The sequence below is a fragment of the Meles meles genome, chromosome 8 (assembly GCF_922984935.1).
Source record: "Meles meles chromosome 8, mMelMel3.1 paternal haplotype, whole genome shotgun sequence".
In the NCBI taxonomy this organism is placed as follows: Eukaryota; Metazoa; Chordata; class Mammalia; order Carnivora; family Mustelidae; genus Meles; species Meles meles.
Window position 1 is genome coordinate 36,624,072 of NC_060073.1, and position 25,500 is coordinate 36,649,571.

At 38.5% G+C, this 25,500-nt stretch overlaps 1 protein-coding gene and 1 pseudogene across 2 annotated transcripts in view; both read right to left on the reverse strand.

Annotated features, from left to right (window-relative positions):
• Positions 1-25,500, reverse strand: part of BBOX1 (gamma-butyrobetaine hydroxylase 1) — a 61,882-nt gene that overhangs the window by 23,433 nt on the left and 12,949 nt on the right. For both annotated transcript variants that reach the window (XM_046017908.1, XM_046017909.1), the window contains exon 4: positions 11,257-11,455. In XM_046017908.1, coding sequence (XP_045873864.1) covers positions 11,257-11,455 — 199 coding nt within the window. The remainder of the gene's footprint in view (positions 1-11,256; positions 11,456-25,500) is intronic.
• LOC123950079 lies at positions 15,766-15,877 on the reverse strand (annotated as a pseudogene).

A 25,500-nucleotide genomic window follows, 5' to 3' on the forward strand; every position in this document is an offset into this window, starting at 1 on the left:
GTCTGATAACCAGGTTATCATCCAGCTTGAAACTATAACAAAGGTTCTGAATCATATCTCCTTTTAATAGTCAAGAAAAACGTTCACATAAACATTAGAAATATCACATGGTTAAGGTCTAGTTTCATAAAGTTATTTTAAGAAAGAGAATGAATAGCAAAATAACATACCTATAGATAATACATGCCAGAAGGATATGCCCCAGAAGATAAAAAATATTCTAGCTTTTCTAACTTCTGTTTTTCTGCTTATACCTACTGCAGTTGAGTCCAAAAGATATTAATCAAATGATACAATATATGAAAGAATAACTTACATCACAGATAGAAACCCAGAAATGGAGTGATATACTCAGAAAGGAAAAATTTTAAAAATCATTAAAAATGAAGACTAATCTAGAAGGGATGCAATATTGAATAAGTACAACAGATAACACCTTTGGATAATGAGAAGATAAAAAGGAGAAAAACTTAAATATCAAAAAAGACAGAGATAAGAGGGATTTGAGAGAAAGTAATAAATTTTAATAAATTTTAATTAACAGATTATTTAATATACACATAATAGGAATCCTCAAAGGAAGAAATCCAAAATAAAAAGAACAAATATTAAGAACTATAATTTTAAAAAAAATTCCTGAAATTAAAAAAAAAAAAGATTTGAAACACTGAAAGACCAAACCATATGGTCCCTGAAAAAGTTGCCCCAGAATAACCAACACCAAGATAGCCTGAAAAGTTACTGATCTTTAAAAAGAAAAATCTTTTGGGCATCCAAGTAAAAATACCAAATTATTTATAAAGGAAGGAAAATTAGATTACCAATAAAACTGTAGAGACATATTAAAGATGTTGTAAACCAAGAATTTTATATTTAGCCAAATTGATTTTTCAAGTATAAAGATCTTAAATTGCTGTCAACATGCAAGAATTTAGAGAATATTGTTCTCATGGGGCCTTTCTGAGGAATTTACAAGAGAATAGGATTCAGACAATCAAAATGAATAGAGAGATGTTCACAAAGCACTGGTGCTAAGTAGTAAATTTTATTTACTAATAGAATTAGTAATAGGGGAGGTAGTAATAGGGGAGGGAAAAAGATATAAATAAACCTAAAAATTTGAGAAACCAAACAACCATTAAGGAATGTACATGTTGGTGCTAATACTCTAAATCAGGAAAACAAGAGAGTGAATGCCAAAAAATTCAGGAGAGCTGTTACATTTGGGGAGAAAAGAGAGGTTTGTGATTGCTTAGAGTATGTGGATGGGTTCCAGAGTAGTCACTGTTCTATTTCTTGACCTGGATGGTGTTTCAAGAGCATGTGTCTTACAAAAATTCCTTAAGCTATATATTCGTCTTTGTGATTCTTCTGTGTCTGGATTGTATTTAACCACAAGAAGTGGCTTTTTAAAATTTATTTCGAAAGGTTAGTAATATTCCCAATAATAAAAATAAACACGGGTAGTGATAGAAAGATGGCAACCACCTCTAAAAACACAAAGAAAAAAGCTACAGCAATTTCCTCCAAAGTTCCAAAGTCTTTCATTACAAAAAACTAAGAATACAGTGCATTGCAAAAAAAAAAAAAAAAAAAAAAAAAGAGCTACAGAGAATTCCACTTAAGAATTCCATTAGCGTATTTAGTTTTTAGGTGGTGGTAGGTCAAATTGTGCTTGATTTATCTCAGCAGAACAGGAGCTAGATTTAGATTTTTGATGTGCAAGGTTAAAATATAAACCTCATTTTCTCTTGTCGCAAGCTTTCCGATTCCTTGTCAATCGTCACTTTCCCTTTGCATAAACAGTTGGCTATAATTTGAACTTAATAGATGGGATGGGAATGAATATTCTGGTGCTGTTGTTATGACTTAGTTTGAGAAATCTCTCTACAATCCTATTAAGTTGTTCCCTTGCATCTGAGCTATAAATATGAGTGGAAGCCCCATTTGGTAGTTAATAATTCCTACGGCATTAGGAACTATGGGGGGAGTGCTAGATAAACCACCATTCAAGCACAGTGCCAAGGAGAGACTGCAGACTGTTGAGTCAAGTAAACCTGGGTTTGAAGGCTGATTTTTCTGCCTCAGTTTCCTTATCTCTAAAATGGGAATAATGGCTCTTATTAGAATTTTGAAGATTCAAGATAATGACTGTAAAGCATTGAGTTCAATACTTAGAACATCAAAGGTGCTTAAGAGAAAATTATTTTGTCCCATCCCAATGCTCAGAGGAAAACCAAGGAGGTAATAGGGAGTCAGGGCTTATGGAGAAGCAAATGGTTTACTGGGGTCTCAAAAATTTCCTCAAGTGATTTCTAGGAGAGCATGAGACAGAGAAATTATTTTTCCTTTCATTCATGAGATGACCTCATACTCAAGTGGTTTTGCTGGCCACAACTTTAATTACTGCAAAACTGAGTATTACAAAGGGAACACCAGGGACTGTCTCTTGGCTGATAACATAAGCTGGGGTTCACAATGGCCAAAAGAACACAGCTTGTTACTCTGCTTGGGAACCCCTAATACAAAAATACACATTTTAAAGGTTCTCTTCCCCCCTACTCAAACACTAAGGTCAGTACTGAATCAAAAACAACTCATTAAAAATCTCAGTGTGAATTTTTTACAAAGTAGGATGGAATTACAATTAGATTCAGAACTTAGAAAGGTTTTCTTTGTTTTCTTCCCAAGTCTAAATTGCTTTTAGGTTGGCTTTTCATAACTCAGAGCCATTTTTATTCAAGAAGGGCTATTCGGTTTTCCCAAACAATTTGTCTAGAAACTTCACCAAAATGGATAAACTTGTTTTTTCTTTCCCTGTTAAGTCTCCACACTTCACAAATGTTTTCTGGTAACACATATATCAAACAAGTAGCTCTTTCAAAGTCAGGTTTGGAGGCAGTGCTAATGGTCGGAGCAATTTCTAAAGGGCCGGAAGCCAAGGAATAATAATATTTTTCGCTCATATACCCTCAATCTCTAATACAACCAAATGTGTGAAATGCTGCTGGGCTGGCTTACAGAAATGCTAAAAGAAATCCAGTGAGTGCTGGAAAGGATATATTCTTGTATTCCCCAGAGGCCATTTCAATATTGTTAATTCTTAACCGGCCTGGCTGGTGTATTTGACAAACCGCCCACTAGAAACCTTTTTGGTTTGACATGATTTTATTCCTCTGATGAAGCCCGCATGCAAGGCGCTCATGCAGATGCAAAACTGGGCAGCAGCAGTCACCTCTTACATTTTCCAGCAAACTTTCATCTAAAGGTTTCAAAAGGCATGCCAGGTATTAAAACAGTTCCTGTAGAAAGAGAGAAGCAAGTCCTCAGTAGAGGAGAATCCTTCAGTTCCAGGAAATTACATGAAAAGCTTAGATCCCCTTCTCACCTACAAAGAGCGAGTGTGGAGCCATGATTCAGCCGTGTTTCTCTATTGGTCCTACGGGCAGCTCTGTGGGCAGTAATGAAGTGCAGATGTTCTGGGATACTGGGTTCTCCACCCTCCCCCCAGTTTTTAGGAATGAAGTGTTCCAAAGTATTTATTTAAATTTTCCCACTACAATTTGTAACCTTGTAAGTTTTATTCAGTAATTGTACAGCTTCCATGCTTGTCTCCACAAGATAAAATTTGACTACTACCAAGATCCACCAAGTTCCTTTCATCCCTTTTCCTTGTTGCCACTGCCTATTTTACTCCTCATGTTGGTGTTTCAGAAAATCATATTTTTCATTTTCACCTCATTATTCTTATTAGTCTAATCCCTGCTACATGTGTTAATGCAACTTGCTTATGCCAGCAAATAAAACATTCTTAGAAAGAAGAAAATCTGAAACTACTGGACTGTGTTCTGGAAAGAAGACAGTCTTGCTAGCTGAGGTTGAAATTTGTATCTTCTTCTGCTTGACCTTCTGATGAAGGAGGGTCCCTCAGAGTTGTTCACAAGGTTAATTTTCTCACTAAAGGGTTTACCAATGTCGACAATGCTAAGAGAGAATTCTTGACCAAATGAAGGCCTCAATATCTTAGCATCTATGCCCTTTTATTAAAATTCCCTGAGTGCTCACTGTGTGTCAGGCACTGAGCTAGTACTGAAGACATCATCCTGATTAGGCCACCATTTCAGCCTTTAAGGAGCTCAATGTGACACCAATGATGGCAATGAGATATGCCTGCCTGGTCCTGTTACATGCAGGACAGCTAGTTAATACACAATACTGGTGGTTAGTACTTTAAAAAATAGACACTGAATCTTTTCCTTCTCTCTGTGTCACACATGTACACACACACACACACCACACATACCTTTACATGAACTTACGTAAATAATGAAACCCTTTGGGGGAACAGGTGGTGGGTAATAGGGAGGGCACGTATTGCATGGAGCACTGGGTGTTGTGCAAAAACAATGAATACTGTTACGCTGAAAAAAATAAATTAATTAAAAAAAAATAATGAAACCCTGACCCAGCCAATTTATTTAGTTGTCCAACCAGTTGGAAAAGGAGTATTTTCAGAGTATGATTTTGCCCTTTTAGGGAAGAACATTTGATCTTCTCAATGTTTCCTTAACAGAATTATGGTTTCAAAAGCCCATGACCAGTAAGTGTTATAGTCACCCAGCAAATAGACAGTAGGGATATTATATAGCAGGGTGGTTGGTTTTCTTCCACACTGTGTGCATCTCTGCTAAAAGCAGAATCTTAAAAAAAGAAAGAAAGAAAGAAAGAAAGAAAGAAAGAAAGAAAGAAAAGAAATTGCCTTACTAGATATTATGAATATGCAGGAGAGAGGAGAATTTCCACTTCTCTTTTTGTATAGGTAATTCAGAATGCAAAACAGGCTCATTTGGGTGAGGAGTAAAATGCTTATTTTGTTTTATTTATTTATTTATTTTTTTTGCCTGGGCTTGGAGATGAGGTGCTTGCAGCTCACAGAGCAGAGGCTGGGAGAGAGTTGTCTTTCCTAGAGCTACAGAGACTACCAGATGAAGGAAGGCTGTCACAGAGGTGGTGGTTGGGAGGGAGGGGGAAAATGCTAGAATATCAAGTGAGAAGAGCAAGAAAGGCCAAAAAGTAGCCAAAAACAGAGGAGGATTTGGGTCAGGATATGCTGCCTCTAGGCAGAATAAAGGCCAGGAGAAGGCAAAGCAAGGGTGATGCATGCAGGAAAGGAGTTAAGTAGGATGGGAGGAACGCAATCTTGGACAAACAGCTGAGAGAGTGATGGTGCTGTAGTTGTCCCTTACCAGCTGTCTCTGGTGGGATAGCCAGGAAGGAGGAAGAATAGCCTAAAAAAAGGCTGTCACCTGAACTGAATTAGTATGGGGATGGGAAGAGGTACTGTTCAGATTTATGAAGTCTTAATTAAATACATCTTTATTCCTGCTACACCTACTTACACAATGGTAGCCTGTGTACATTTTGAGGAGCCTGGCTTCATTTTCTCAAGCAGCCATGTTTGCCCATCTTTACTGTACTTTCACATGTTGGAGACCATCACCCTTCACTGCCTTTTAATTGCCATTGGCATGTATTGACTGCCACGTTTCCTCATTTGGAATGCCAAAAGTCCAGGGTTGCTTTCTAGTCTGTTCCTTGATTTTATGGAATTTTTATTGGCTCCAATTATTTAGATGAAGTCAACTCAAGTATTGGTATTTGCTCACTTACAACAGTGACAAAGATACTTTTCCATAAAGTAGAAACCCAAATCTAGGTCAGAACAAAATGCCTAACACCGTGCCTTTTGGAGTCAGATGCACTACCGTTGTGCTACGAGGTCGGCCACACCGTGCCTTTTGCAATGTAGCATACAGAAGGGTAAAACAATAACACCGCCAATCTCAGGTCATGATCTCAGGGTCCTGGGATCGAGCCCCGCATCGGGCTCTCTGCTCCGTAGGGAGCCTGCTTCCTCCTCTCTCTCTGCCTGCCTCTCTGCCTACTTGTGATCTCTCTCTCTGTCAAGTAAATAAATAAAATCTTTAAAAAAAAAAAATAACACCGCCAATCAAGACATTCAGTGTGATCTATAGTGATTGTACTTCCTTTCAGATTTGTTCTGCTGGTTGCATGCTTGAAAACATTCTAACTTGGTATAATCATTGAAGACGGCAGTGTATAGAAAAAGTATAGTTTATAATGACTCTTTCCCATTGGGCTAGATTGTGTCATAAATTCAGATAATTTCTTCAATTAAGAAGTTATTATCGGGGCGCCTGGGTGGCTCAGTGGATTAAGCCGCTGCCTTCGGCTCAGGTCATGATCTCAGGGTCCTGGGATCGAGCCCCGCATCGGGCTCTCTGCTCGGCGGGGAGCCTGCTTCCTCCTCTCTCTCTGCCTGCCTCTCTGCCTACTTGTGACCTCTCTCTCTGTCAAATAAATAAATAAAATCTTTAAAAAAAAAAAGAAATTATTATCAACACTGCAAGGAGATATCATCTCACACCTGTCAGAATGGCTAAAATCAAAAGAATGAGAAACAACAAGTGTTGGTGAGGATGTAGAGAAAAAGGAATTATGCACTCTTGGTGGGAACCCAAGTGGGAACGCAAACTGATGGTAGGAACACAAATAGATGAAGCCACTGTGGAAAATAGTAAGGAAGTTTCTCAAAAAATTAAAAATAGAACTAACATACAATCCAGTAATTCCTCTACTGGGTATTAACCCAAAGAAAACAGAAACATTAATTTGAAAAGATACATGTACCCCTATGTTTACTATAGCATTATTTATAATAGCCAAGCTATGAAAGCAGCCCGTGTCCATCCATAGGTGAATGGATAAAGAAGATTAGTGTATATACTATGCTATAAAAGAATGAGATCTTTCCACTTACAACAGCATGGATGAATCTAGAGGGTAAAATGCTAAGCAAAATAAGTGAGTCAGAGAAAGACACATATCATATCACATGTGAAATTTAAGGAAGAAAACAAATGAACAAAGAAAGGAAGAGACAAGGAAACAGACTCTTAAATATGAAGAATAAATTGGTGGTTGCCAGAGGGAAGTGGATGGGGAGAACATGAATCAGATTAAGGGGATCAAGAATACACCTATTGTGAGGCACACTGACTAATGTATAGAATTGCTGAGTATTATATTGCACACCTGAAATGAGTATAAGTCTGTGAATTAATTATACATAAATTTAAAAAATAAACAAAAATTTAAAAAAGAAATTATTCAGGAAGATATTTTTATTGATTTTTTGGGGAGGAAGTTAAGGGGCAAGAGATGAGGCTCTTGACCCTACCCTGTAAAAACTATATTGATCCAACTTTAAGGTCTAAATCCTTCTGAAAATGTTATCGTATTACATAGTGCTGTAATTGTCCCTTACAGCTATCTCTGGTGGGACAAAATTGACAATGAGAGCTTCTTTACCAAGTCTTATTCTTTTCTCCCAGGTAAGCTTTCATCATCAAGCAGTAAGGTTGCTGAGCATTTCACAGAGCTGCATGAAAAAAATATTGTCTAGATGATGCACTAATGATAATCATCTGAGAAAATATAGACAGGGAAATGACATCTACTTTTGTCCTCAAAGCTCTTACCATTTTGATTTAGTATTTTAACCTAATTTTATGATTATGAAATTCTCTAACTATTTTTGCATTCACTTGCTGCTTTATAGTTTTTTGAAAACATCTAGGTGTGTATCTATCATTAAACATTTATTCCTTACCTACTATACTCTAAGACTATGCAAAATGCTGGGATCCACTGTTTTTGTTTATCCAATCAATGCTTTAACAATTGAGATGACAGCCAAGAACCAAAAATAGATATTATAATTCTCACTTTAGACCCATGCATTCAAATTCTCCAAACTAGTAATTCTATCTGAATGGGAAAGTGCTAGGTGGATATTTGTTTTCCAAAGGAGACATGTGTAAGTAGCACCAAGCTATTTACATTTTTGGCATCTAAGCAAAAGTAGAAACCAGGCTTCTTGAAAAATCTACATGGAATGCAAAATTATCCTTTAGCCTTCTTCTTCCCACTTTCCTTTCCCTATCCTTCTATTTATGGCAATCCCTCCTCTCCATTATTTATTGCCTTCATTTATTCATTGCATTCTCTCACTCACCTGCCAATTATTTTTCGAACAATAATAAGGCTCTTTGCCAGTGGAGAAACAAAGCTATGAAAGAAAGGACCACATTGAAGGCAGCTACTGAGTCTCTTATAAAGATAAGTCATGTCCAGGCATTACCACACCACAAGGAAGAGCATGAAAAATGACACGTGGTGTACATAACTGTGAGTGCTGAGAGGGTGTAAAGCACCCAAATTCTACACTAACTGAGACCTGCCTTCTCTTGAAATAATCCTCTTCTCAACTAGAGGTTTGTAACCTTAGCTACACAGAAGAATCACCTGCAGGGTTTTAAAAATTCCTGATACTCAGGTCGAATCCAAATCCTGTTTGAAAAATCCGTGGAGAATGGACACAGATGTCAGCATTTTTAAAATTGGCTATTCCGATGTGTAACCTCAGTGGAGAACTATTGCTCTAAATATCCCTTCTTTTGAATCTCCTGTCACAGAAATTTTAATATCATTTTCCACATTACTGTGGGAGGAGGCAGAAAGGGGAAATCACTTCAGGAAAATATTTGTTTTTCTCATTCTTTTAAAAAACACATAAGCAAACAAATAAAAACAAAGCAACAACAGCAAAACTGCCCTCTTCTGTAAGTTCTTAAGGTAAAGAATTAAAAATTAAAAATGAAAACAAATAAACAAACAAACCAATCTGTAGAGATCTTGGTAATATGTTGTAGAAGTAGCAGTAATATTTTCAGAAAGGCCTTTCTTGGCCTGTGGTATAGGTTGAGAAATTCAGGAAAGAAATGTGATCCTCTGCATGGAAGATGAGATTGAGTAGGTTAAACCTATCCAGTTAGATGCAAAGGTGTTGGACAAAGGAAATGCAACCATAGTAGGAGGTCTGATTTGTTTTTGACAACAAACCTTGAGTATTTATTCCAATAAGCTTCACAAGATAAGATCAATTAGATCAATGACAAAATTATAATAAAACAAAACAAAATTCAAGTCATAAATCAGGACTAAGAAGCTGACCCTAAATGTAATGGGTGAGGGTGAGCATTGGGATACTATAACAGAGACCCCCCCCCCCCATTTGGCTGCTGTTGTGAAATTGTGACATGTGTTGCATAGATACAAAAATCTCATTGTCAGCAAATAAAACTAACTAGAAAAATATAGAAGAGATTTATTTTGAAGTATTCTGTTTACTTCTGGTGACTAAAAGCATCCTTCCATGTTCTTCTTTAATATCATTGATAGTGAGGTGGATTAGGAAGCCCGTGGATAAAGCAGCCCCAGATTCTAACTCTGGTTCCTTTTCTACCTGTGAAAACTTGGGTTATAGTTTAAGTCTCTGGAATTCAGATTCCTTATCAGTGCACTGGAGGAAATTACCTATTTCAGAAAATTGTGAACAATAAATAAAGAACAAATAATTAGATGGAGGCTCTTAATAATTTCAAGACATTCTCCAACTCTTTATCTATTGTTAGTGATACAATCTGTAAAACAGCTTAAATTAAAAAAAAAATTATGTATTTTAGAGAGAGAGAGAGTGCGAGTGCAGTGCACATGAGTGGGGGCAGGGCAGAGGAACAGAGAGAATCTCAAGCAGACTCCCATGATCCTGAGATCGTCACCTGGGTCAGAATCAAGAATTGGCTGCTTGACCAACTGAACTGTGCTAGTGTAGCACTAAGTTCTTGGGGTGGGGGTGGGGTGGTCTAAGTCTACACACGATAGAGTCTTCTGCCGTGAATAAACTTGATCAAATCATTGGGAGCAAGAGATTAGTTATTTTTCATTCTCTATCTACAGACAGGGTCTTACTCTAGATTAGGGGTGGCAAACTCAAAGGCAGGCAGGGCTCCTGCAGGTCTGAGTGGGGGTGGAGGGAAACCACACAAAATTTGTGCAACTGGAGTGTGAGCACGTGCTCTCTTCAAGGGGCAGCCTCCACTTACACCAGACAGGCTCCTGGCATGCAGGGATTGAGTCTCAGTTGTTGCCAGATTTGATTTTTCAAGAAAAGTCAGATCCATATTTAATGTAAAATCTCCCAGTTTTTAAGTGTTGACAACTAATTCTTTTCTTTCAACATCCTGTGGGCCAACCAAAACATATCTGAATACAGCCTGTGTGCTACCAGTTTTGCAACCTTTGGATTTTAAAGGTCCCTTTCACTCCCAGTGCCCTCTGCTCCATGAGCCCAAGAATAATTGTATACATCCCGCACGAGGGTTCACCCTACAGTTTAGAAATGCACTCATACCCCCCACTTCCAAATAACTGTTTCCTGTTGTTAGAGTTTCATTATCCATAATGAATGTTACCTCCCAGGCAATTCTTATGCAAACAGCTTCTTGTTCCAAAGTTAAAATCAAACACATTTCCTGTTCCTTGCCGAAGTACATAGACCTAATTTTCTGCATATTAGTTTTATCTTTTTTAACACAGCTTGTGGCTGGTTTCAGTTCCCCAGGGCCCTATTTTTTTTTTTTTTTTGCACCAAGTCTTGGGCAGTAAAACTTTAATGAATTTCGCATTTATAAAAGACTTGGAGAAACATGGTCTCCCATGCTATCTGCTATGAACTGAAGGACGTTCTCCCCAAAATCAAATGTCAAAGCTCTGACCACCAACGTGACTGGATTTGGAGATGGAGCCTTTAAGAAGGTGATTAGGTTAAATAAAGTCTTAAGGTTGGGGCCCTTCTCCAACAGGACTGGTGTCCTTATAAGAAGAGGAAGAGATACCAGCAGTGCAGGGACAGACAGGAAAGGCCATGTGAGAACCCAGTGAGAGAGTGGCCATCTCCAAGTCAGGAAGAGAGCTCTCACTGAAACAAAACCTGAAGCCACCTTCCTCTTGGACTTCTGGCTTTCAGTTTCAGTTGACTTTCTGTTGTTTAAGCCACCGAGTCTATAGTATTCTGTTATGGCAACCCTAGAAAACTAACCCGCCATCTATAACTAGCCTGGCTTTGATGTCTCATGTCTTTTGGATTTTAGGATCCTTTAAAATCCCAGTTATTCTCAGGGAAATCCCACTTTTAGACATGTCTTCTCATCTGACTTCCTGCTCAGGGCATTATGAAAATTTTGTTATCTCCAATCAAAAGAGTCTCTTCCTTCTGGGAAATATGCCAAACTTTATACTCAGTGGCAGAATACAAACTCTTTGGTAACTCACCCATAAAATGTGAGATAAAGGAAACCAATCCTTTTCCCAAGTTTTAAAACTTGTCCTCGTTTGTCAGATGCTCCTGTGAGTCGAACTATGCCTACTTTCTTGAGGGTGGAGAGCCACTCGTAGGCATGTTCATCATTTTTTAAAACATCTTCAAAATCCAGTGTGGGTAGCTGGAGCTTGGCGCCCCAGTACTGACATTCTGTGAATAAGAAAAAGAAGAAACCAGAGGAGATTACATTGTTTCTATATAAAATGAGAACCTCAGAGAAGGGACTAGTTCATCGAAGTTGAGCTTTCATTTGTCGTGAGATTTATGAAACTTCAGTCATATTTGAATTGCTCAAGCTACTAGCTTTTCTTCCTTGGGGCCATGCCAGTTTACTATGTACTTCCTGCTTACCACTGCAGACCCATGACAGGTATACATTCACTAAGCTCGTTTGTGGAGAGAATGTTTAGCTCATGGATAGCTCTTGAGCTGTACATCCGTAGGGCTTCTTTGCCTGGACTCTGCTTAGAAACGTCTCTACTGAGATACTGTGCATTTTAGTGGCCATGTCACATTGCTCAACTACAAATAGATGACAAAATCTGGATGATGGACTTAGAACAGCATATGCACATTCCTAGAGGTGGGAGGAGTGTTTGCCTTGGTGGGTACAGCTCCTTCTTCCTCTTATTTCACCTGATCAGAAACTTTCTCTGAGGTCAAATCATTCTTTGGAGTAAAAAAACAAAACAAAACAAAAAACTTATCCATGGGGATGCATAGAAAATGCATTTTGCATAGATCCTTTGATGACAACACGACCATAGATGAAGTCAAGTGCTTTCATTAGCTTTCTGTTCCTCATGATCAAATGCTCATGAGAAAAGTTTACTTGAAGAAACAGAAAGGAAATGAAATGGAAAAAATAATTTGCTTTGCAAACCGGGCTCTCCCCAAAGGAGGCAGAACACAGAGATGTCATTTTGCCAAGGGAAATAACTCAGATATTAACAACTGCATTCAGGAGAGACCTAGCTCAAGCTAATCCATTTGATTTTTTTCAGTTTTAGAAGAAAGAATCTGCCTTAGGAAGGCAAATCTTCTGAACAAGTGACAGAATGAGGTCTTATGATCTCAATGTCATCCTAAGCAAGCCTCACTTCTCAAACTGGGCAATATATGTCGTGTTATGGAAAACAGCCCCAAGCTCCCAGTTTAAGAATGTGGAATGGATCAGTGTTCCTATGTAGTTGTTGTAGACTGGAAATCATTCCCTTCTCTTTGATGTCCAACAGGGATTTCTTAGGAGTCAGATAGTAGCATTAGATAGTGAACAGATGTCTGCAGGTTCAGGAGGCCTCCTCCTGCTCTGCCATCAGCTAGTTAGCCACCAGCTAAACAGCCACATGCTGCTGGTACCATATGTACCAGGACGTTAATAAGGTCAAGAACGGAGGCAGAGGGGCCTGGATTTGAAACATTGTCCTGCATCTTACCAGATAGTTTTTTGGTGTCCTTTCTGAGCCTCCATCTCTTAATTTGTAAAAGAGCCATAACTCTATTTACTGTGCAGGCCATTTGTTGACCAGGCAAAGAGCCTAGTATAGTGCCTGGTACATAGTAGAAAACCACTATTCTGACCACCTATAATAATAACCGGTATTTACTGACTCCTTTCTAGATGTTAGGCACAGTGCTAGGTGCTTTCCATATGTTATTTTAATGTCCACAATAAAAATACCCACTAGATGCTTTCAGCATTCCCAAGTTATAAAGAAGGGAACAGCCATCCAAATCATGCAGAGCTAACGATTTGCAGGGCAAGTTAGTCAAATCCAGACAACCGATTCCAAAGTCTATAATTTTAACAACTACACATAAAATAAACAAGTGGTGCCTTGAAATACGTTGTCACATGTATTTTTATGCCTTATGTATGCACGTCCATCGTTTATTCTGTCCCTTACAAAGGAAATCTACTAGATAAAAGAAAAAGCAAAGCGAGTTACACTTAAGACCACTTTGTCTGAACTTGCTCAGGTATGGGTATTTAAAGATAAACCTTGAATATAACACTGTGTGTTAATTATACTGGAATTAAAAAAAATACTACACTTGATCTGAGCCAAAAAGCCAAGAAATGGTGGAATTAAAAAAATGAAAAATAAAGCTTGGCTTCTAGTCAGGATTTTAGATGCAGAAAAAACACGATGAGTAGGTTTCATTGTACAATGACATTGCTGTCCACCTTTGTGTAATGAACCAAGGCTGAAAAATCAGCTAGCTTCACTTCTTTAATCTATGCCAGTGTATTTCAGGGCTCCAAGCTGATTTGCTTTTACTTAACGCCATTATCACTTTCCAGAGAGTGTCAGTGACTGTGTGTCGGGGAAGTAGAATACACAGATTGAAAAAACATTTTCCAAAATGTGAACGTTTTAAAAACTTTGAGTTCTTATTTTGACTACTTTGTGGATTCAAGGAGGGTCTCCTTAGGACACACACTACATACATGTATAACATTTTTTTTTTAAAAGATTGTATTTATTTGAGAGAGACAGAAAGAGAGAGAACACAAACAGGGGGAGTGAGAGAGGGAGAAGCAGGCTTCCCTGCTCGATGCCGGGCTCGATCCCAGGACCCTGGGATCATGACCTGAACTGCAGGCAGATGCTTAACGACTGAGCCACCCAGGCACCCCCACTTATAGCAAGTTTTAATGAGTTTTTATTCCTATATGAGTTGTTTTCCCATTATAGGACAACACACACATACGTGCCCATGTGCACACACAGTATTTTTTGTTTTAAAATCACAGAATGACTTAGGTTCTTTCAATAAACATATTACCCTTTCCATGTATAAAATTAACCATATTCACGCTGAGACTCCAATATAAAGCAAAGCTCCCAGTACTACACACAGCGTAGTCTCTACCATAAGTAATTTCAGAGTTATAGGATTTTACTATCAGAGGGTGGTTACAATGCCTTTTATGTTCTGCAAAAGTTCACCATTTTCCAGCTCTAGCTCTCATTCTGGCAGCCCTGGCAAGGACTTTACGGAAATCAGCAACCAAGGGCCACAGCTCATTCTAGAACCTGTGTCCCAGTATCATCCACTCATGTTCAGCTATGCTAAACATGATTTTCCAAGATAGTACTGTTACTGTGACTACCCAGTTTCTAAACTCAGCTTAGCATCCACAATATAAAATATTTTAATTTACGGAGAGAAATAGACTATGTTTCAATAAATCGACCAGTAAAATCATTTCATGTATCTGCACAGAAAATTTCACATTGAAAAAGTGATTTTGAAGCACCTCCCCAGTTCTCCCTCAACCACAGAACAGAACTACTGTGGACTCAAGAGAAAACACATTTGACGAGAGTAAATCATTTGTCAGGTGAACACATTAAAAGCAAATTTAAATTTCACACTTGGGTCTGGATACATAAACAGTATGGAAAATGACGGAATATTTAAGGCATGAACCACCTTTTCTAATTTAACTTACGGCCTACTAATAAATACTTCCTTGAACATGTGCTTCACACATCATAAAATTTATGAACATTCTACATGCTGGCTTTCAAGGAATGGTTTGTACAAGGTTTCCTTTTCAGCGTTAGGCATCACATTCCTGGCTCTTGAGTTGTATTTCAAAAAGGGAAAAGACACAAAGAAGCTCTTTGCTTAAAGATTCCTGAAGGCAACAGGGCTGAGTTGCAATGTGTTATTTTGCATTTAGAACCTTCAGTCCACCTGCACTGAACTGTGCTCTTGGCTCTGAAGTAGCAAGTCCAAAATGCTGGGGACCAGCCAAACACCTACTATCTCTTCCTGTGAATACTTTGCAGGGGCCCAGCCAAAACCCAAATCCAACCCTGGAGGAAGGAAACATGCCTGGCTGGTAGTAGGGCTTTGAGTCTCTTCCCTGGGCTAAGGGGATCCTGTCTCTTCAAATATTCTTTTACTTCTTGTGTAGTGAACTTGGCATATCTCAAGAATCTGATCACTTGTTCTCTTCTAGACTGAGATATTCCAGAAGCTGACCTGAGATGAAGATCTGAATGCAAGCAAAGTATAAGGGAGGAATCCCTGGAAGAACGAATAGGAGGTGGAGAACTAAGAAAAGCAAGGAAGCCTCTGGAAATCATTTTAATGAATGGTGAATTGAACTGCTGGGCCTTCTGGCAATACTGAAGTCTGTATTTCAGAGTTGTCCCACCCAGGGGCAAGGGAGTTTGGATGCCCAGGCTACCTAAACCAACCCTGCTTCTCTGGGCACCTTTGGACACCTTCTCCATGTGTTAGCCAAGGCAGAGAAACCGCTCTAGCCAAGTGGCAGTCCGTGCTAGAAAGTGGTGGCATGCACAGGAAGAGTACTGGTGTGGCTGTAGGGGGTGGGGGCACGGCCAGCCTCTACAATGCCCTCCTTTAGGCTCTGTAAGAATGAACTAGATGGCTGCCTTCTCTGCCCCCGCCCCCCCCGCACTGAAACACAACTCCATCCCAGTGCTTGCCACGTTGTGTTGAAATGATCTTGCACTTATTCCACGCATACTTGTAGAAAGCCTTGCGATTCTAGTAACGAACTATAGAAATGATCCCTGAAAGTATAGTCTTGAAAGCCTTGCTATTCTAAAGAGATCACGTTAGTGAATAGAACTGATGTGATTGCACATCTATTTTGTGAAAGGAAAGGTGAAAAAGCAAGGAAACAAACAAATAAATACATAAGAACAAACATTGTAGCAAGCACCAAGTTACTGGGATTGGGTTGGGGAACCTGTTTAGACATGGCAGTTAAGAACTGTCTAGCTAAAGAGATGCCTCTTAAGCCAGAGGCCAGCGGGTGGGAGAGGGCATTCCTGCAAAGGGCAGGGACAGGAGTGTCTTGGCGGAAGGGATAGTAGGAAGAGGGGGTATCTCTTATCTTGTTGGGGGAACTCAGAGTCTCTAGGGTTAGAACCCAGGCAAAGAGAAGAGTGGCAGATGAAGTGGAAAAGTTAACAGGGTCAGTCAGATAGGACTTCATCTCTCTTTCTCACACTAGACCACAAGTTCTTCTTTGCAAGGGACGGAGAGCATGTCATGTATATTTAATTCCTCACATCTACTGCTCCCTTCTCCTGCCACGCTCTAGCACAGAGCCCAAGCCTGGTGCACAGCAGATTTCCAGAAAACTATTATGTTCTGTATCATAAACAAATCTTCGCTTATTTTCTGATGGGGACTAGAGACTGGAGGCAATCCCTGAAAGGTGAGATTGTGTCTGAATACTCTTTAGTATTTTAAAAGATAGAGAAATCCATAAAACTTTTGCCCTGGGTGATAATCCCACCAAACTCAAAAAGTCTCCTAAAGGATGTATAAAATACACTTCTAGGGGCACCTGGGTGGCTCAGTGGGTTAAAGCCTCTGCCTTCAGCTCAGATCATGATCCCAGAGTCCTGGGATTGAGCCCCACATCGGGTTTTCTGCTCAGCAGGGAGCCTGCTTCCTCCTCTCTCTCTGCCTACTTCTCTGACTACTTGTGATCTCAATCTGTCAAATAAATAAGTAAAAAATCTTTAAAACACACACACACACACACACACACACACACACACACTTCTACACAAGTTTATGTTGCTTGAAAGGAGAGAAATATATTTTTGTTCTGGACTCTTAGGTACTTGGCATACTCTATATGCTTAGCCCTATGACAACAGTGGCTTTCTCGTTGGAGAATCCAAGAACACACGAGAAAACAAGGCAGGGATTCTAAAAATGATGAGTACCTGAAAAGCGAGAGCTACCATTTATGGAGCCGCTAGGATTCTGGGTGCCCTTCTGAGTACCTGAGATGGATTAATTCATGTAATCGTCACAACAGCCCCGTAACAGAGGTCCTAGTATTGTTCCTATTTTATAGACAAGGTGACATAGGCCTAAGGATCTTAGATAATTTATACAGAATTACACAGCTCCTGCTCCTCAGAGCTGGGGAACCACACAAATAATTTGATTACAGTTTTCAAAAGAAAGGAAAACAATCACTTAAAGTGCCAGGAAGGGAGATGATAATCTCAGACTTCCTTAGAGTTTCAGGGCAAACAGAAAATTCAGTTTTACCTTCTGTTCTTATTGTGAGTGTCCCCTATGACATCTGTGTAAAGGTTATGGAACACCCTCTTGGTCACTTCCAATTATGTACACTGCTCACATCTTCCTACGGAGTGGCCCTTGCTGGTTCCAGAAAGCTCCAGTTGTCACAAGCTTCCTCCTTATGCTAAGATACAATCTACCTCTGTCACCTTTCTTTTAGGCCCTAATTCTGTGCACCATAATCCCACAGAATATGACAGTCTTGGAGATGCATATAAGGAACTGTGCTGTTTTTCTTTCTAAGTCCAAATAGCCTTTTAATTCCCCATGTTTTTCATATCTTATGGCTTCCAAGCTCTGCCCTAGGCTCTCTGCTCTCCATTGTATGATATGTTCAAGTCTGCCGACACTCTCCAACAGCAACGATGTTTTGAACCAGACATAAGACTATAGATGTGGTCTGGCCCATGCCTGCATGGTGAGCTTGCTACCACATTTTCATTTATGCAACATAAATCTCAATCTTTTTTGGCTGTCTCAACTCTGTTGACTCAGATTGACTTTTCAGTCAATGAAAATGTGTAAAAATTGTCTATCAGTCATGTCTTCATTTCTGAAGCTAGTTCATTGAGAATGTGTGAAGCATGTGTAGAGATGGGGATACATGGGGATACAGGAACATTGTGTCGAAGTTAATAACTTGAGGTTTGAAGGTGACTCAAACCTGAATTCTGAAACTCTCCATCTGCAAGAACGTCAGAAAGTGATACAGTCTTTCAGTTCAGTTACGGAAAATGCAGGATGAAAATGACTTTGCAGGGTTGTTATGAAATTTAAATGATATGTTATCTATAAACAACTTAACACAGCGTACCTGATTAAATCTGCCCATGAACCAGAGCAGCTGAACCTGACTGAAGGAAAACACACCATGATGACTTGGTCTCATTGCATGTCTATTAATGTCTGCCTGATTCTTTCTTAGCAGCTAACCATTTCTCACGTTCTCTATCCTCAACTCTTCCACCTCCTCCTCCTCCTTACGCTCAGCTCACAGCTTTGCCTCTTATTTCAGTGGAAAAATAGAAGGACACAGAAGAGAATTTCTATACATTTCCTCCACCACATCCACCAATTCGCCTGTGTCTGTGTCCTTCTTTATGGCTCTTGATGTGTTGTAGACATATTCGTAAATTTATATATTATACATGGTATGTGCATATATATGTATTTTTAAAAATTATTAATCTCTTTCTCTAACAGAATGTAAGCTCCCTATAGATAGAGTCTTTCTCTGTTTTGTTCAATACTGCATCCCCGACACCTAGAACAGTATCTGTTCTAGAACATAGAAGACACCGGAATATTTGCTGAATAAATTCAAAGTGCATGGGAGGTACTCAATAAATGTCACCTTTACTAGTATTAATTATTTCCCTGGATTAGTTATTCCTCAGACTGGGGAAGAGAGTCAAATACACAATGAGTATTCAATGTAATAATTGCAGTGACACAGAGAGTGAAGCCCACAGAAACTGCAGCAACCAGGTGAGAGCGATGGAACCACGTTTACTAGAACAGATACTCTTTAGTCAAATATTGGCTTCGCTACATTGTCTTCGCTATATTGTCTCTTTGACTTTGGATGATTTACTTAATTTCTATCATTGTGTAAAATAGTTATAATATAATGCTCCTATTATGAGACTGTTGTTAGGATTAAATAGAACAATAAATATTAGGTGTTGAGCTCAGTGCCCAACATAGAGCAATGTTTCTAAAATGTGAGGGAGAAGATCAGCGGATGAAGCTGGTAGTTCAGACACAGTTTGGTGGTGGAGGTAGTAAGATGTGGATGGATTCTGGATTATTTTGATAATAGGGCTAGTAGATTTTGTTGATACACTGGATGTGTAGTAAAGAGATGAAGAGGAGTCAAACATGATCCTGCTGCCAGAGAGATGGAGTTGTATCAACTAAGATGGGAAAGAGTGGAGCAGGATTCTCTAAAATCATATGTTCCTCAGGGTTGCTGTCTTTTTTCTGCTTTCCTCTTTTTCTTTTTTTTAATTATTCCAAGCAAATCACTTTATAAATCCTCTTTTGGTTGTCCATTGTATATTTGGCTTGATGAATTTATTCTTTTTTCAATAATCAGATTTTATGAAGGACACATCTCATCATAAATACACATATTTTAGTCAATAAACTTGGAAAATAACAGATTTTGATACAACAAACCAAACTTAGGAAATGAAATTCAGCTAAGTCACCAAAGACTGGTCTAAGTTTAGCTACAATCCCATAATTCTTGTATAAATTGACTGGGGCTAATGTCAGAGAAAGAAATTTTTTTTTTTCTTTTCGATGAATTTATTCTGGGCTAGAAACTTCTATTATGCCCTATTAAAGTTACAGCTTAGAGACTGTGCTTTCTTCTTGCATGAGCACACCATTCTCTTTAGGGACCATCCCTTTTTCTTTGATTATTGAGATTATCTGTTTTTGTACGATCATGAGATTGTAGCTACTTTGGGCCAAGGATTTTTTTCATTGAAGTATTTAGCTCGTACATGGAAAATATGTCTGCTGATGGTTGGTATACTCATCTGTAGCAATTCTTAGCTAATAGATAACACAGCCATTTTCCCCAAAGTTTGCTGATCACCCCAGCCTCTGCAAACATTTCTATATCCCTGATGGGAATTAGGTTCGTAGTTGACCAGGTCATGGACTTCCTTAAATTTATATAAACATGAAAGGTCATGGACTGCCTTAAATTTATTTAAGGAAACTATCTGCCACGTAGGTAAAATTTTGGCCCAGACTTCAAACCAATGTCTGAGCTATTAATATCCTTTTCATGACAACAATTCACCTCTAAGCCACTCTCATGTTTTTAGTCAGGAACAGAACATGATTATTCTCCAGGTAAGGGAAACTCAACATAAGATGTTGTCATGTCACTGCTGTTTATTTCTTCTTCCATTCTTTCCCAAACACAATTTGCTATACCTCTGCTCCTATGTATCTATATTCATGGTTGTCTAAATTGGAGGGAAAAGGAAGCAAGTACTTAGGTTTTATCATTTACTCTTCAAATTCCCAAACTGAGAGGTCTTGCCTTTTTTTTTTACATATGGAAAAGTGAGGTACAGGTCATTTATGAAACAGTCAAGTTCATAGAGCAAAGTCAAAGCCAGCTGTGCTGTTCCAAAGCCTGCTCTCATTCCATAACACAATGCTGTTTCACAGGTGAAGAGTTTTCTTGACATAGCACACTTTGCTTTCTCTCCTAAACATTCTAACAACATTCCTTCTGAAAGATGCATGTGCTTCCATTGTTATGTTACAGCCTTGCACTTTAGTATTACCAGTGAAATGAGGTCTGTTTTCGGGGCTTTCTTTCTTATCTTTGTCATTTGGCTTAAGGATAATATAAAAGTAAGGTGGAATTGTTGGTAAAGGGTTTCACTGGGATGTGAGGTGGGCCTTGCAGAATGGATAGGTGAAGTCTGGCCAGACAGAAAGAATGGAATATGTGATCCAGAAAATAGGCAGAGTTTGAACAAAATCTACATGGTCATGGAGGGGGCACCAGATTCTGGGATGATTGGAAAGCTCCAGTGAAGACTTGGGACGTTATCCTGCTGCAGTGAGATTAGCAGAGCAAAGGGGAAGAGAGAGGAAGATGGGCATCAGGAAGGTTACCCTGCAGGGTTGTACAAACAGGTGTGAACCAAGGCCATGTTATTTCAGTAATCTAGATATGAGAAGATAAAAAGCTCCAACTAGGTTGTTGGCAAGAGGGACAACCCAAACCTTTCTTCCTATAACCTGTTGAATATCAATCTTCTCTGGACAATGTTCATAGGAACAGTCCATGTCCATAGAACAGGCCATGTTCATAGAAGCCTGACAGCCAGTGGGAGTACAGGAGAAAAAATTTCACTAATAGAATTCTGCATTTTTCATCTTAAGTTTAATTTTTTTGTAAACTGATACACTGTTCAAGAGCGTCAGGCCCCTTTCAGGGCTATTCTCTAGTCATTTATATTGCTTTCGAAGGAGTGGTGTAAAGATGAAGGGAGTTTATATGAAAAGTGTGACAATCCTTTTCACCCAACCTGGCACTACTTAGAGGTAAGTAGGTGGTATCTCTATCATACAGATAAAGATTTTGGGGTATAGAAAAGTAAGTTGCACTCTGATTTTGGTGCTATATTGCTCTTTTAATTAAGAGCAAAATTGCAGATTGAGAAAAATATAAAATTTTGAGAAAAATAGAAAGTTAGAGTAATAAATAATAAATAATATCATAACTAATAATAAAGTTAGTTTGAATGGAGTAGAGCTTAAAAATTATATTTTTTGATTTACTAAGTTAGAAATTAGACAAATGAACAGAACGTATAAATAGCACATCATTTGTTTGAAACTTTTTATTCCTCTAAGGGATAGAAACATTGAAAAAAAATTTTTTTTTTCCATGGGCACATATGGAAGTTTGGGAATAGAATTTCAAGGAAGAAATTTAAGTGTAATGAAATATCTATTATCCCGGAACTGAAGTTCTGTATTTCAGTGGTCTGCCATCTTGAAGAAACAAACTAGAATCAGAAGTGAGAATTAATGGTTTTTTAATCAGTTGTCCTCTTTTTTTTTTTTGACTGGTGAATTTCCTGATGTGTAGGCACAAAGCAAAGATGACAGGTTAAATATATAACTCGTGTAGGTTTGGTAAAAATGAAGCCAGCATATAAAGTAATCCAATTTTACTTCTTGAAATTTCCACCATTTGGAATTTTCTAAATTTATAAATTAAAAATTTGCTGTCCAGCTGCCTTATGCTATAAAGTCCATTCCTGGGCTATAAGAAAAAGCAAGTTAAGTTTGTGAGAAACTGAAGTTTTTCACTCATTGAAGAAAGCCCACTCTACTTTTATTCTCTTTGGAGAAGAAAAGAAAAGAGAAAAAGAGAAAGAAAAAGAAAAGGAAAAGAAAAGGAAAAAGGAAAGGAAAAATAAAAGGAAAAAGGAAAGGAAAGGGAAGGAAAAGAATAAATTTACTTCAGCATAATAATAGAAAATTACTTTTCCAAAAGTAAAAAACTTTAGTATATTTTCCTTGATTTTGGATGTGGTAACTATACGGAGAAGACATGAAAAAGAAACATCCTGCAATAATTCTTCCTTAACATACATTTGCTTTAGCTCTCAAAAATATCCTCAGCACCAGCTTTTCAAGGTCCTGTTTAGCATTAACTTTGGATGATGCAATGATACTTTGTTTTAGGAAGTTGTTAAGTAATTAAGAAATCATCTTTTGATTTCTTCAAAAGAATGTAATTAATGTTTCTTAAGAATTCTTAAGGATATACAGGCTTTTTTTTTTTTTTTTTTTTTTGCATTTCTGTCATGTAACCAGTTGTAAAATATATTTCTCTTGAATATTTATCTCTGAGAATGTGGTTATGTGTTCTCTTGCTGGAAGTATGGATGGAGATAAGGGTGAAAGGAAAAGGTTTTTACTTAATGTTTAGAAGTGATCCCCAAACTAGGCAGATAGGCAGAGGGCTGTGGGAACAGCCTCCACGTCCGTGGAGTCTACTGCATTGAGGGCCCTGCAGGGCTTTTCTCAAGCTGCTAGTCTCCCACCTCGGATTCACTGACGGGACAACGGAGACTCCAACCCATGTAGGGACCTTACACTCTTTAACCATTATGCCTGTTTGTCAAGCACAATGCACATTGAGTGGGCTAATAAATGACAGGTAATTCGGGAAAAAAAAAAAGACACATTGGAATACATATGGCACAGAAGAATAATGAAGCAAAAATACCCATTTGTAAACTCACAGACATTGAAGATACCTGTATTCATTTCATCAACACCCCAAAGACATTTCTCTGGAACTCAGTAGGTCCATTTCAGAGAGGATAGGCAAAACAGAACAGAGACTTGCTTCTTAAACACACAAAGACTTGGAGATAGTCTCCCACCTGTGCATCAGAGTGTGAGCCTGGATAATGGCAGGTAGGGGATGTCGACTAGGTCTTTCTTGGGAAGGGAATACATTTGGGTACGTGACATGGTGGCTTGATTGTTCTGATGCAGCGTGTTGTTTTGTTTTTAAATATTTATTTATTTACGAGATAGAGATAGAGAGAGAACATATGAGCCAAGGAAGGGGCAGAGGGAGACTCTCCAGCAGACTCCCCACACGTTCTCAATCCCACAACCCCAAGACCATGACCTGAGCCAAAATCAAGAGTTGGACACTCAACCGACTAAGCCAACTAGATGCCCTCGATGTAGCTGTTTTCACAGAGCTGTTCCAAAGTCGTAAGGACCGGCAGCCCTGATCCAGTTGGAGCATGCTGAGGCATCCTGAAAAAAACAGACTCCCAGCCCTTTTTATAATTACCAAGTAATATATGGAGCAAATACCCTCCTCGCTCCATCCCTGACTTGCACTGCAAACTCACACCTCTGGGGGTTCAAGGATGGGTCAAGTGTGGAGCAAGGCTTAGCAACATGGGTGAATTAGCAGTTGGAGTTAGACATACTGTGCTCATTACTTGCTGATTTAAAAAAATAGTGATTTTTTTCCCACAAATCTCTATAAAAATAGTCTCTGCACTAGACCAACTCTGTTCTTTGTGCCATGGGGTGGCTGGGTGATGGACAAAAATAAATAAATAAATAAATAAATAAGATTGGAAAAAATCTTTATTTTCAAGGAAATGCATAGTAAGAAAGAGGGAGCTCTGCTATTCCCCTATTCCCCCCCGCTATGTGAGACACACAGAGATTTTAGAGGGCCCTAACAGTTACAGGAGAGTTCTGACTCCCTCTATGGCACATTCCTCTTGTGAGGCGAGCATGATAACCACTACACTAAGGAAAGGGCACATTCCTCTTGAAACAAAATAGGGGTTTATGGTTATGGACCGATGGGTGATAATCCAATTAAATGCAAGGGTTAAGATTTGCTTTGCTATATCGAATTGAGGAGAAATGTTCTTTTCTGACTATGCAGTATACTCAATCCCTGGACTGCTGAGAAAAGTGAGTAGGCTGTTTCCATGGGAAAAAGATTTTCTTTGAATTATAATCTTTTAAACCTCAAGTTGAAATTGCGAGTATTAAAGTCAGAGAACAGTACATAAATATTTTAGTACCAACTCAAGAAGATAGGAAAACAAGCATTCATTCTGACACTGAATGTTAGTAAAAAGAACAAATATTTAGTTTCCTATGTATAAGATCATACAATATATGGATTTATCCCATTTTTAGTTCTATCAATTATATTTTGAGAATTTCGCATCTCAAAGTGAAGCACAAAAATGAGTATAATCATTTCAATTTGACATGGAAGCTAAAATACAATTACATAAATAAAATTCTTCATATTTCCAATGTCTTAAGTTTTCAGTTTTCATTCATACGTTTGGAAACATTTATATGCTAGGTTTCAATAGTTAGCTTTTAAATTGGTGGAGAATATAGAACAAAGCTAGCAATCTCCTATCCTACTGGTCAATATATGTTTCTCTTGAACACAAATTCTTCCCCATCAACTCTCTTCCTTCCCTAGCTTAAATTCTCAGCACCTCTTATAGGACTATTTCTAGGCCATGCTATGGTTGCCCTGTTTCTTGTCCTGCTCCCCACATCAGCCCATCCAATACAGATGACCATGACCAAGAAATTGCAACACGGATCTGATTGTTCCACCCTTTTTTGGAAGATAAATACAAACCTTGAACCAAAAGGACCTACTTGGGAGGGGAGAATGCAACCAGAGGAAGAGGAAGCAAAGAAGACATTCACCAGTGTGTAAGCATTTGAGAAATTATATACATCTGGTCAAAATCAGAATGATATACTGAAGATGAAGCATTCGAAAGAAAATGAAGCAATCTTCTTAAACGTATAAAGATAACTGAGCTCATTTCTCTGGCCCTATAGGAAGAGAATCAGCCTGGAAAATGAATGGAAGGGAATATACCTGAGTTCTATGTTGAGAAAATGTCTTTGCAGGGTTTTGGACTGAGCTCCTTAGTAAGGCATGAAGCTGCTTCATGGTTTGACCCCTTCCTTCTTCTCTGCTGCCTTAACAATTTTAACTTCACCCATATTAAACAAATTGA